Below are 12,627 nucleotides of genomic sequence, written 5' to 3' on the forward strand. Positions count from 1 at the left end.
TCTCAAACTCAGAGATCTGCCTGCCTCTGCCTCCCAAGTGCTGGGATCAAAGGCATGTGCCACTAAGCCCGGCGAAGATAGAAGTGTTAAGGACACCTCAAGTACAAGGCTCACAGAATCAACTAACCTAACCTAGTCCCATGGAGGCTCAAAGAGCCTAAACAGGGAGCCCAAATCAGCTCAGACTCTAGACCCTGTGCATGTGTGCATGCGTATATGTATAGATAGATAGATAGATAGATAGATAGATAGATAGATAGATAGATAGACATATAGTTATAGATATAGATATAGATATAAATATAGATATAGATAGACATAAAAAATGGTTGAGTAGCATGGTGTTCTGGTAGGATTCCTAACAGTAGGAGGAGGGTCTGTCTCTGCTGTGGATTGCTATTTGTATGTTCTGTTCCCTCAAGTGTGCCCATACTCAGGAGCTGACAGTCAGGTGAAACCTTAATTAGTGAGATAAGGCTAAAGACTGGGATTGGGAAGTAGAAGGAGAAAGAGGAGCTGAAAGTTTTGGAGAAGGGGGAGTCTGGGACAGGGAGAGGGAGAAAGGAAACAGGGGATGAAGAAAAAAATAAGTGAAAAAGATGAACCAGAACCACATAGCCTGAAAGAGGCACTGGTAGCTATGGATATCTTACAGTGGCAATAGAGTAATGTAGGGTACATTTGCTCCATCTAGGAATATAGCTTGTATTTATATCAATAAAGTTTTGAGTTCTATGTATGGGCATTTTGGGGGTTGAGGATTTACTGTTATAAATCTGGCTGTTTGCCAGGCAGTGGTTGTGCACACCTTTGATCCCAGCACTTAGGAGGCAGAGGCAGGTGGAGCTCTGAGTTCGAGGCCAGCCTGGTCTACAGAGTGAGTTCCAGGACAGCCAGAGCTATACAAAGAAACCCTATGTCGAAAAAACAACAACAACAACTAAATAAATAAATAAATAAATATACATACATACATACATACATACATACATACATACATACATATAGCTAATAAATTACAAGTCTCTGGAGTTTTCATTTTACGGGGATGAGGGGATTTCTGTGAGTGGCAGCCGGCTTTCTGCTGGCTAGCCAAAGAGGGTGGCTGCACTGGGTAGGTCTAGAAGGCTCAGCAGCTAGCTAGCTGCAGAAAACATGTAGCCTGGCAAGACCACCATCAACAGCAACAGCTTGGATTGTTTTCTGTGCTGCATTTCTCTGACTCTTTTGCCTGCTTTTGAGACCCCTTTCCTCCTACTGGGTTGCTTTGTCTGCCTTACCAAGTGGACATGTCCCAGTCTTATTGTAACCTATTCTGTTTAGTTGACATCCCTGGGAGGCCTGCTCTCTTCTGAATGAAAGCAAAGGAGTGGACTTGAAAGAGGGAATATTGGGGGGAAGCGACTTGGAGGAGAGGAGTGAGGGGAAATTGGTGTTGGGATGTAATACATAAGAGAAAATTCAATTAAAGGGAAAATACCATTAAAAAATAAATTAATGTTAAAGGAGACTTCTCAGAAGAACATCCCACAACATTTCTGGCAAGACTTTAAGGAGCCTGAAACCTCCACCTAACAAGGAAACTGTTAAAGCATACTTAATCACACTGTGAGCCCCAAATTGTGTTACTTACCGAAAAAAAAAAAAAAAAAAAAAGATATTTTTAGTATAGGAGTGGCTCAGCTTTGGCACACACCATTAATCTTCTGGCATACAGACAAACCCTTAGTACCCATCTTTAATTCCAAAACCTGAAAGTAGTTCATTTGTAGAAAGAAGCACCAGTGTTTTTGGTTTTTTCTTTGTTTGTTTGTTTTTTGGAGACAGTGTTTCTCTGTGTAGCCCTGGCTGTCCTGGACCTCACACTGTAGACCAGGCTGGCCTTGAACTCAGAAATCCCCCTGCCTCTGCCTCCAAGTGCTGGTATTAAATTTTCCACAGAAATTTCAGAGACTACACTTTGAGACTGTAGGGTCTCTGAGCCCCTCCGAGCAAGGAAGAGGGCAGTGGTCAAGAAATTCCAGAGGGTGCTCAATCTGAGATCCAGACTGCTAAGATTTCCTTTGATCAATTTGTTCCTAAAATACTTTAAGGAGCCTGAAACCTCCACCTAACAAGGAAACTGTTAAAGCATACTTAATCACACTGTGAGCCCCAAATTGTGTTACTTACCGAAAAAAAAAAAAAAGATATTTTTAGTATAGGAGTGGCTCAGCTTTGGCACACACCATTAATCTTCTGGCATACAGACAAACCCTTAGTACCCATCTTTAATTCCAAAACCTGAAAGTAGTTCATTTGTAGAAAGAAGCACCAGTGTTTTTGGTTTTTTCTTTGTTTGTTTGTTTTTTGGAGACAGTGTTTCTCTGTGTAGCCCTGGCTGTCCTGGACCTCACGCTGTAGACCAGGCTGGCCTTGAACTCAGAAATCCCCCTGCCTCTGCCTCCAAGTGCTGGTATTAAAGGTGTGTGCCACCACCGCCTGGCTGCACCACAATTTAGAGAAACTGAAAAATCAGAGAAAGATTAAACAGAAGAGGATATGTTTACCAGTTGTGAGAAGAAAGAGGAAAGGGAAGAGATCACTGCAGAGAGAAGAGGAGAGAAGGCAGTTTTACAAGGACAGTGGTATAGAGACAGGTTGAAGAGAGAACAAGAGAGACACAGGTAAAGACAGAAGGAGCCAGAGAGTGAGAGGAGCCAGAAGATTACAATTGATTGTGAAAGTTACTATGAGACCAAGTAAGCAATTCAGGAGAAGCTGAGAAAAGCCAGACTGAGTCAGTTACAGTTGAGAAGAGTTTTGAGCCAGAGCAAATTAAATCAGGCAGGCAGAAAGTGGTGACCTTATTCAGCTGTAAATCTCAGAAGCTGAGAACATTCTAAGCCTAGATGTGATGGGGCCTAGAACCTTCCAGGACTTGTCCTAGGTCAGCAGACCAAGGCAGAAAGCCTCAGAGACGACAACTGATGCATGCAAATAAAAGTTACTTGTACAGGAAATTATTTGAAAGTTGCCTGGGCTGTCACCTCTGGAGGAAAGTATGGCTAACGCATCTTTAGTTGAGACAGCAGTGTCCAGAAACTGTGAAAGACATCCGTAGATTTTCTTCTTTCCAGGAGTCTAGAAGTGTGGCAGTCACACCTGGTTGTCTGTTTAGTGACTCTGTCTCTCTATCTCTCTCTGCACTTGTCTCTCTCTTTCTCATTCTGTTTCTCTCTCCTCCCCTCTCTTCTCCCACCCACCTGTCTTGCTTTCTATGTGCATTCCTCAGTTTTGTTTTGGAATGACCAGTTGCATTCTCTGGTATTTGGACTCTTCCCAGGCTATATTCCTCCAGTGTGGTACAAAATTCTTTTCACTCTGGCAAGTCACCTGTACAATCTCTCCTCTCCTCCACCCCCTAAAAAAAAAAAAAAAAAAAAAAAAATACCTTACACATGTCCCACTCTGTGACAGAGAATTCATGAGAAAAGTCTATGATTCCTGCCCACGAGGTCTCAGTTCTCCTGTTAGAGGCAACTTGCACCCTACAGGAGCCTGCTCCTCGGACCTAAGAAAACAACAATTTAGAGCACCTTTCCAGCAAAGGGAGGGTTGCAAAGTGATCATTTACAAGCATTTCAAATGTCAGGTTTAAAACAAGGGATCCTCCTATGGAGGCCCCAAAGCACCAGATACAGAATCCCCGACACTCACAGATTGCAATATGTCTAACGGAGGAATAAATAATCAAAATCAATTGATTTATTCATGCAATATTGAGGGATAAGCAAAATTAAAACAAGACAAACAGGAGAGCTAGGAGCTGGGGAGCTGATTGAATTATGGTAGTTACTTCTGTGTCCTCTAGGCTGTAACTCTCTCCAAGACATGACAACTGAAAGGTGAGGATATAGGCAGAATTTTACATGTCACTTTACATGAGGGCAGTAATAACAAACCCTAATCTTTTATATCTGTTGAATGTATGCTGGAGGCCTTGGAGAACAGGATATTCTCTCCCTTTTAAGGAAAGCAGAGCAAGCATGGCAGTTCCAAACCTGAATAGCACAAATTTCACTTGTAGAGGATGCAGACTATGAGGTATTGAAAAGCTGAACCGAAAAAAAACAAAACAAATAAAACAAAACAAAAAAGCCGGGCAGTGCTGGTGTACGCCTTTAATCCCAGCACTTGGGAGGCAGAGGCAGGTGGATTTCTGAGTTCAAGGCCAGCCTGGTCTACAGAGTGAGTTCCAGGACAGCCAGGGCTACACAGAGAAATCCTTTCTCGAAAAAAGAAAAAAAAAAAAATCTGAATCCTACGAATTAAAGTGATTGAATTGAGAAGCATTTGGGATATTCCTAAACCAGACCCTTAAGTGAGTTTGAAAAAGGATTTCCTGCTGGGCAGTGGTGGTGCATGCCTTTAATCCCAGCACTGGGGAGGCAGAGGCAGGTGGTTTCCTGAGTTTGAGGCCAGCCTTGTCTACAAAGTGAGTTCCAGCACAACCAGAGCTATACAGAGAAACCCTGTCTCTGAAAATAAAAAGAAAGGAAGAAAGGAAGAAAGGAAGAAAGAAAGAAACAAAGAAAGAAACAAAGAAAGAAACAAAGAAAGAAAGAGGATTTCCAAAGAGGATTTCCTGAGGGGGAAGTACAAGACCACCAACCAAATTGGGAGGAGTCGTCACAGGTGTTTTATGTCCGATTAGAATAACACACAGGAAAGAAGAAGGCCGCTTTCAGAGGACTGGGGCTCTGCTTCCTGCCCACCACATGCCCTCCTTTTTTTGTGAACACTCAGACTGCTGAGCAGTTAAGGAAAACAGCCATTTCCTGATCATGTTTGTGGCAAAAATTAGTGTAGGACCAGTACAAGTAAATAATAGCTGTGCAGAGATTTGCATGGCCCCTTCGTTTATGGAAGATTGACCAGATTATGCAAAATACACTGCTGATGGCTTTTCCTATTCCCATCTGGACTACCTCTTGAATTAAGTAAGGCCCAAAACTGGGAGGCATAACTTTTACATTTTTTCGTAAGTTGAATTAGATAGTTCCAGTTCAAATACAGGTTTTCAGATAGAAAAACACACACCTTTAATCTGAGTTTTGAGGCAGGAAAACACACACCTTTAATCCAGATCTTGAGACTAGAAGACACACCTTCAACTGGGCCACACCTTCTTCTCTAGGCCTATATAATCACTTGGAAGAAGGAAATTCTGTCTTTGCCTGCTTGCTCTCTTCTTACTAGCAAGCCCAATTCTTTCCTGGTACTGGAGTCTATTTCTTCAGAATTCCAACATATACTGAAGAACAGCTGAGACTTCAAACTGTGTGAACTACGTAAGTACTGGCTTTAGACATTGTTGGAATAAATGGACCTCAGCCTGTATGTTATTCTCATATATCCACTTTCAATTAATATGAAGGAATTAATTCTGTAGGTTCTCTACAGAACCCTAACTAATACAATATAATTGAAATGAGAATATATAACATTTTCCAAGCTCATAGAAAGTTCAATATAGTAACTGTTGTGTTTTATGAAAAGATAGCCAGGATATGTTTTTTATATATATATATATGAGAGAGAGAGATTAGTATAAGACAGAGTTTATTTAGAGAATGGGAAGAGGAGTTGAGTAGGGATGAGAAGGGTGTAGAGGCAGAGAAAGAGAGAAAGACAGAGAGAGAGACAGACAGAGAGACAGACAGAGAGAGAGAGAGAGAGAGAGAGAAGAGGAGAAACTGGCCAGGAACACATGGAGAATGACACGGGAGGGGTGAGAGGAGAGGGAGAAAGTGGTTACAGAGTTAGGGAAAGGAAGAGAGTAAAAGAAAATAAGAAAGTGAGGAAGGGGGCAAACAGCCCCTTTCATGGTGAGTCAGGCATTCCTGGGTACTGCCAGGTAACTGTTGGGTGGAGCCTAGAGAGAATCATAAACTTCCTTCATTTTGGATTCTTTAAAAGAAAAGGAAAAACAAGACAGAGATGATGGTGGAGCAGGAATAGGGTCGTCATGATCTTTGGCTATTTCCTGCTTACTTTGGGAGGACATATGTTTGGGAAACCAAAGAAAGTATGAATGGGGATGTTGGTCAAGTCTTAGGAGAGTTGGCTGTTTCCTTGCTATCCAGAGTCTATGGAACCGTCTGTAAGTAAAAGGAGCAGGTCCAGTTGAAGCATCTGTCTGTGAGTGTAGATTGGAGCATGTGGGATGCTTCTCTGGAGCTGTCATGGGTGTTGATTTTTTTGGGGGGGCGGGGAGGGGGGAGTTTGAGACAGGGTTTCTCTGTATAGCCCTGGCTGTCCTGGAACTCACCTTTAGACCAGGCTGGCCTCGAACTCAGAAATCCGCCTGCCTCTGTCTCCTGAGAGCTGGGATTAAAGGCTTAAAGGCATGCGCCACCACGCCCGGCTATGGGTGTTGATTTTAAATAAACTCCTTGACATGACAAGATGCTGAAACTTTGTGAGTGTGGGTGTGGGTATGGGTGATGGTAGTAGTAGTAAATTATATATATATATATATATATATATTAGACAATAAAGTTAAGTACATTTTGAGAAAAAAGAATTTTTCTTAGGTGTACATTTGAAACCCTTAGGTATTGGTGGTTGGGGTGAAGGAAGTTCCAATTCCAGGGAACAGGAGAGGAATTCCACCTTCTGGAATAGGTCACAAGTGGGAATGTAGACTATTCATTGGCAAGTGTACTTATCCAAATGGAGTCTGTTTGGTCCATGAGAGGTAGATCTGATTGTGTTTCTTGAAGCTTGTAAGTTTATACAAAAGAGATAAATTTGTGAACAGCAGGAACAGTCTTTAAGATGAGCTTAGGAAAGACAAAAGCTTTTGGTGGAGCAGAAGAAGTAAGGAGGGCTTTTTCTTCTATCTAGGATACTGAATACATACACACACACATGTAGTATAATGAGAAGCATTTTGAAGTATGTATTGAAAAACCAACAAACACTGGAAATTTTGACGACTTTGTGAATATGATAATTCATATATAGTTTAGCATGAGAAACACATTAGGTCTATAGTTATAAGACAACCAAAGGAAACTTATATTTGTAACAATGACAGCTGATAGTATAGATTTACCACAAAAGACACAAAGTCTATGGGTTAATGACAATCAAGGGGAACTTAAAATTTGAACCTGTGATTATAAAAGTTAGATCATATAGTGGAATGTTTTATTAGGGTTAGGCTAATTTATAAGAACTCTATTGATTAATGTTAGGACAGTGGCTTAACAGGGGGGGGGGAGATATGAAGTATTTAGTCACTGGGAACTGAGTTTCAAAAAGGAAGTAACAGAAGGTTATATCTGAGAAAGGTTACATCTGAACTGTGTATCCTTTATCATGAAGCATGTGAGTAAGTCAAACCTGTCTGTCTTTAATAAGAGATCTGGTAGTTGCAATTAGTAAAAAAATTGATTAATAAGCTAATAAGATGGTCGATTACCTTTGGGTAAGGAGCTAGAGGTCTGTTTTAGCTTAGCCGTCAATGTAGTCATACATTTAGGAAAAATAAATTACAATCTAGATGTCATGAATTATAATGACAGAGATTGTTCAATAGTCCACTACCTAAACCGTTTTCCCAGGTCCCTGCATTCTCCATTGCAACTCAGGCAGAGTCAGTGTGTCCAGTAGGCCCAGAAGACAAGGAGCTTTTTCCTGTGGAGTAGGAACTTGGGAGAAATGACTCACCTTGTCCTAGGCAATGTGAGACATTGAACTCCCTGGGTATCTTCAGGTTGACAACAGTATAGGCTGAGCCCAGGCAGTGGGAAGGCAATGAGCACAGTTTCTCAGTGGTTATCCTAACACCATCTAGGCAGTCTTGTTGTCACTGTGCCTATCTTCTCAGACACCTTGGTGGGGGTGGGGGTGTAACTGTTATGCTCTGGTGTCTCTATCTGTCCTAATAAGATTAAACATTTACCATTACATTTAGCAGTTTCTGGGAAGATTGAGAGCTAGTATCTATTAAGAATATCTGAGTTAGGCAATCTTTAACTTAAAGCAGTGATATTTAACCTTTTTACTGTTACAAATCTTTAAATTAATTTTTAAATTATTATTTACCAAGGCAGGATAAAAATCAGAGACCCTAAGTCAGGATGTCCTAAGGTGAGGAGGCAGTGAGGTAGGAACTGCCCATAACAAAGATGATGGGGGGCTGGTGAGATGGCTTAGTGGGTAAGAGCACCCGACTGCTCTTCCGAAGGTCCGGAGTTCAAATCCCAGCAACCACATGGTAGCTCACAACCATCCATAAGGAGATCTGACTCCCTCTTCTGGAGTGTCTGAAGACAGCTACAGTGTACAAAGATGATGGATAGGTAATCATGGGGCTGTCATTAACTAAGATGGCACTGGAGCTACAGCCAGTCATGTGACCTCCCTTAGCTAAGGTGGCACTGAAGCAATAGCATAGAAAAACTTTATCTGCCCACAAAAAAAAAGATGGCAGACATTCACAAGATTGCCCCCAAACTAAATAGTGCTGAAGCTACAGCTCTGCCTGGAGCAACATCACATGTTTGTTATATCTTGGAATGGCAGAAATAATTGTGTATCAATAGATAAAAACATATAAAAAGACAACACATAGAGAAAATGGGCATGTTTTATCTGATGGACAAGAAGTCTCTCCTTTCACTGTATTCAGCCTCTGTTGCTGTATCCAGAGCACATGAGCATAGGCGGAGGCTCAACCTGGTGTGAGCAGGGCACAAGTGGGGCAGGGTAAGAAAGCAAGCACCTTGGGTGTGGGGGGAGTAAAGGCAGCACTTGCAGCTGTGCTCTGTCTGCCTACAACTCTGCTCTAGCACAGCATGTTTTTATGCCCCATGGTTTTGGGTCTGGCAGGGAGCAAGAAATCAAAGGGAAAAGCAGAGAGAGGAGGCTGGAGGCAGCCACAGAGGCAACGGAAGAATCATGGGAGAACACTTTCTCAGTGGTTATCATACCACAATCTAGGCAGTCTTATCGATGTGCCTATATGAGGGAGGGAGAGCAAAGCAATAAAGCGTCAAGAGATGGAGGTGGTCAGAGGGGACCCTACATAGCAATCTTTCTACTTTTCTGGATGGCTATGGAGAAAGTTGCAGATGTTTTTGTTTTTGTTTTTTCTAAGTGCCCTTAAACAGCCATGTAGAGTTTTTCATTAGTGCACATTTGGGGCCAAATTTAGCCTGTGAATTTGGAAGCCTTTAAGAGTGGGAGGCAGGGGATGGAGAGATGGCTCAGTGGTTAAGAGCACTGACTGCTCTTCCGAAGGTCCTGAGTTCAAATCCCAGCAACCACATGGTGGCTCACAACCATCCGTAATGAGGTCTTATACTCTCTTCTGGTGCATCTGAAGACAGCTACAGTGTACTTAGATATAATAATAAATAAATCTTTAAAAAAAAAAAAAGGGTGGGAGGCATCCCAATAGGAAGCCTGGGAGGGAATAGGTAGACATACTCTTTCTGGGTGAGAGTGGCAGTTATTAATTTCCCCTACCAGCATCCTGAGGATAAGTTAATAACTAAAACAGCAGGAGGGACAGATCACCAAGACCTCAAGCTGACAACTGGGGTCTGAGCTCAGGTTAGTACCTGAGAGGGGAGTGAGGAGTGTGGTTTACCCAGGCCTTGGGTTTCACAGCAGTGAGGAAAGGAAATGACATAGGAGAAAGGATATCTCACTCAAGGGAAAATATCCTAAAATGAGGAGTCAGCAAGGAGGACAATCATAAAGACTGTGAATGTCCCCATCCACAGGACACCACAGGGTGGCTGTGAGCTCAACATCCCTCCTTGGGACCAGGGGATATTTACACTGACCAGTGTCAGAGAGGGGGCTTACCAATTTGATGGTGTTTGGATGAATCTTTCTAGCAAGCGATCTGTTAGCTGGAAAGTTCATATGGCAGCAGGAGATGTAACCTGCAAGTTTTTAAATCTGAGTCACAACACCAATGTTGTGTTTTACAAAAAGAAATCCAGGACTAGTTTGTTAGAGCAAGGTATTGTGAGGGTGAGAGTGGTGCCATGGCGGACCCATGTTGAGGCATCCCTTCCCCCTGAGGTATCAGCCATATGACAGGTTTAATATAGAATACAGTTTATTTAGAGCATGGGAAGGGGAGTTGAGTAGGGATGAGAAGAGAGGGGCAGAGAAAGAAATTAATACTGAATTCTAGACAGAAAATTTTAGAATGACACAAGTTTTCAACATCATAGAAGGGGCTACTTAGGAGAAATTAAAACAAATCTAAAAATTATCTATTATTGTATCCTATACTGTAAAGAGTAAATAATCTCTAGTTCTTCTTTTCAGGTTCCAGTTTTAAATCCAAAGTACATCAAGCAGAAATGTCAGGGGAACTGGAAGCCAAGACCAGGGACGACACATGGAGCCATGAACTGAAATTCTGCTACAGGTGGACCATTAGCAACTTCTCTTTTTTTGTTGAGGAAATGGAGGAATATATTACAAGCCCAGTGTTCTCATCAGAGGACAATGACAAAATGACATGGTGTTTGAGAGTATACCCAACCGGGGTTGATGAGAAAAACAAAGATTATGTGTCACTTTATCTGATTTTGCTCAGCTGTGAAAAGGGCTCAGTTTGGGCAAAGTTCGAGGTTTGTATCTTAAATGCCAAGGGTGAAAATTGCAATATAGAAAGGATCCCAAGCTTTTCTAGAATACAGCCACACCAGCCCTTTGGATTCGAAAAGTTCATCACTCGAGGTTCCTTCTTGTCTCCAGCCCAAGTGCTAACACCAGATGACAAATTTACCCTCCTCTGCAAGGTGAGCATACTCCAAGACTCCTTCAGCATTTCTGGACAGAACCCAAGACCTGCAATCAAGGTTCCAAGGTGCACATTGGAAGATGAACTAGGGGAGCTGTGGGAGAATTCCCTCTTCACAGACTGCTCCCTGTTGGTAGCTGGCCATGAATTCAGGGCTCACAAGGCCATCCTGGCAGCTCGCTCTCCAGTTTTCAGAGCCATGTTTGAAAATGAAATGGAGGAGAGACTAACAAACCGTGTTGAGATCCATGACCTGGATCCCCAAGTCTTCAAGGAGATGATGGGCTTCATCTACACAGGGAAGGTGCCACACCTCCACAGCCACTCCATGGCCTGTGATCTGCTGGCAGCTGCTGACAGGTATGGCCTGGAGGGCTTGATGGTCATGTGTGAGGATGCCCTCTGCAGGAACCTCTCTGTGGAGAATGCTGCACACACTCTCATTGTGGCTGACCTCCACAGCACAGAGCACCTGAAGACTCAGGCTCTGGATTTCATTATAGTTTATGCTTCCGAGGTCTCTAAGACCTCAGGGTGGATGTCAATGAGGGGATCACATCCCCACTTGGTGGCTGAAGCATTTCACTCTCTGGCTTCTGCACAGCGTGTTTTCTGGGCCCTCCCTTTCAAACAACTTAAGTGGTCTTTAAGACCGAATCAGCTATGACCTACACCTGTCTTCCAACAGCAACTGGGAAGTATTCTTCCCAGTGACTCCTCCTCAGACAATGGTAGTGCTGGAACATTTACACTGAATCTGGGGGAGGGCAGCATGGTGGATTTGCAATAGTTCTAAATATGTTGGAATGGTGGGTGGGAAAATGGACAGCATTGGAATCTGGGACAGTCTACCTGGCATGTATTCTGTTGATCTTCTCATTTTTGTCTGAGGTCTTGGAATCTGGGATTGAACTTAGGTACTCTCCTGAAGCACAGACCAAAAGGGTTTCTTCAGAGAAATGTGTCCTCATTGGACTAACAGAAAAGATGACCAGGGGCTCAGAGGAAAGGAGAAATCAAACATGAATGTTTATTCTTAAGAGAAGTGAAGGGGAAAGAAGGCTTTGTTTTCTTTTAAACTCAGTTTGGGGTGTGGGTTGGAGGTGGGGCATCCTTGTGCAGGGAGGAGGTATGGGATGTGGTATGGGGATTGACTGGGGGGGTGGAATACAATCTGGAGTTTAAAATAAAATAAAATAAAATAAAATAAAATAAAATAAAAACAACTCAATTTGGTTTGAATAAGCATGGCCCATGGGAATTGGCACTACTAGGAACTGTGGTCAAGTTGGAGGAAGTATGTGGGGAATTGGGCTATGCATAGACAGTCTGGTCTCCAGTGGAGCTGAGGTCTGAACCCCGAAAATGGTAATAATTCACCTACATGACACAGTAGGCATTCCCTTATGGTCCTGGAGCTAAGGCTTCTGCCTAAGTTATTCACCCCACCCCCACCCCTGCCACAGTGCCCACAAGAGAATCAGAGGCTGTCTTTCAGTTTCTGGACACTTAAACCAAAGATGCCTTAAAAATATTTACCTTCAGCAGTGACATCCCAGGCAACTTTCAAATAATTTCCTGTAAAAGTAACTTTTATTTACATGTATTATTTGTGGTCTCTGAGGTTTTCTGTCTTGGTCTGCTGACCTAGGACAAGTCCTGGTAGGTTCTAGCCCCCATCAAATCAAAACTAATAATCTTTGTTATAGGCAATTTCTACCTCACTGCCTCCTCACCTTAGAACATCCTGACATAAGGTCTCCTACTTCTATCCTGCCATGGTAAATAATAACTTTAATATTAAT

General features: G+C 42.6%; 1 protein-coding gene across 1 annotated transcript; it reads left to right on the top strand.

The window, feature by feature from the left end:
* The first annotated feature begins 10,376 nt into the window (after positions 1 to 10,376).
* On the top strand, positions 10,377 to 11,489 carry LOC147005549 (TD and POZ domain-containing protein 4-like). The gene has a single exon (XM_085835290.1). It carries the CDS (start codon positions 10,377 to 10,379, stop codon positions 11,487 to 11,489), a length of 1,113 nt encoding a protein of 370 aa, XP_085691416.1.
* Positions 11,490 to 12,627: the final 1,138 nt, after the last annotated feature.

Source organism: Mus caroli, unplaced genomic scaffold (assembly GCF_978045245.1).
Source record: "Mus caroli unplaced genomic scaffold, Mus_caroli_1 scaffold_3, whole genome shotgun sequence".
Lineage (NCBI taxonomy): Eukaryota > Metazoa > Chordata > Mammalia > Rodentia > Muridae > Mus > Mus caroli.

Excerpts from the sequence above, each read along its gene's own strand:
- LOC147005549 (XM_085835290.1), top strand. The coding sequence starts at position 10,377 with ATGTCAGGGGAACTGGAAGCCAAGACCAGGGACGACACATGGAGCCAT.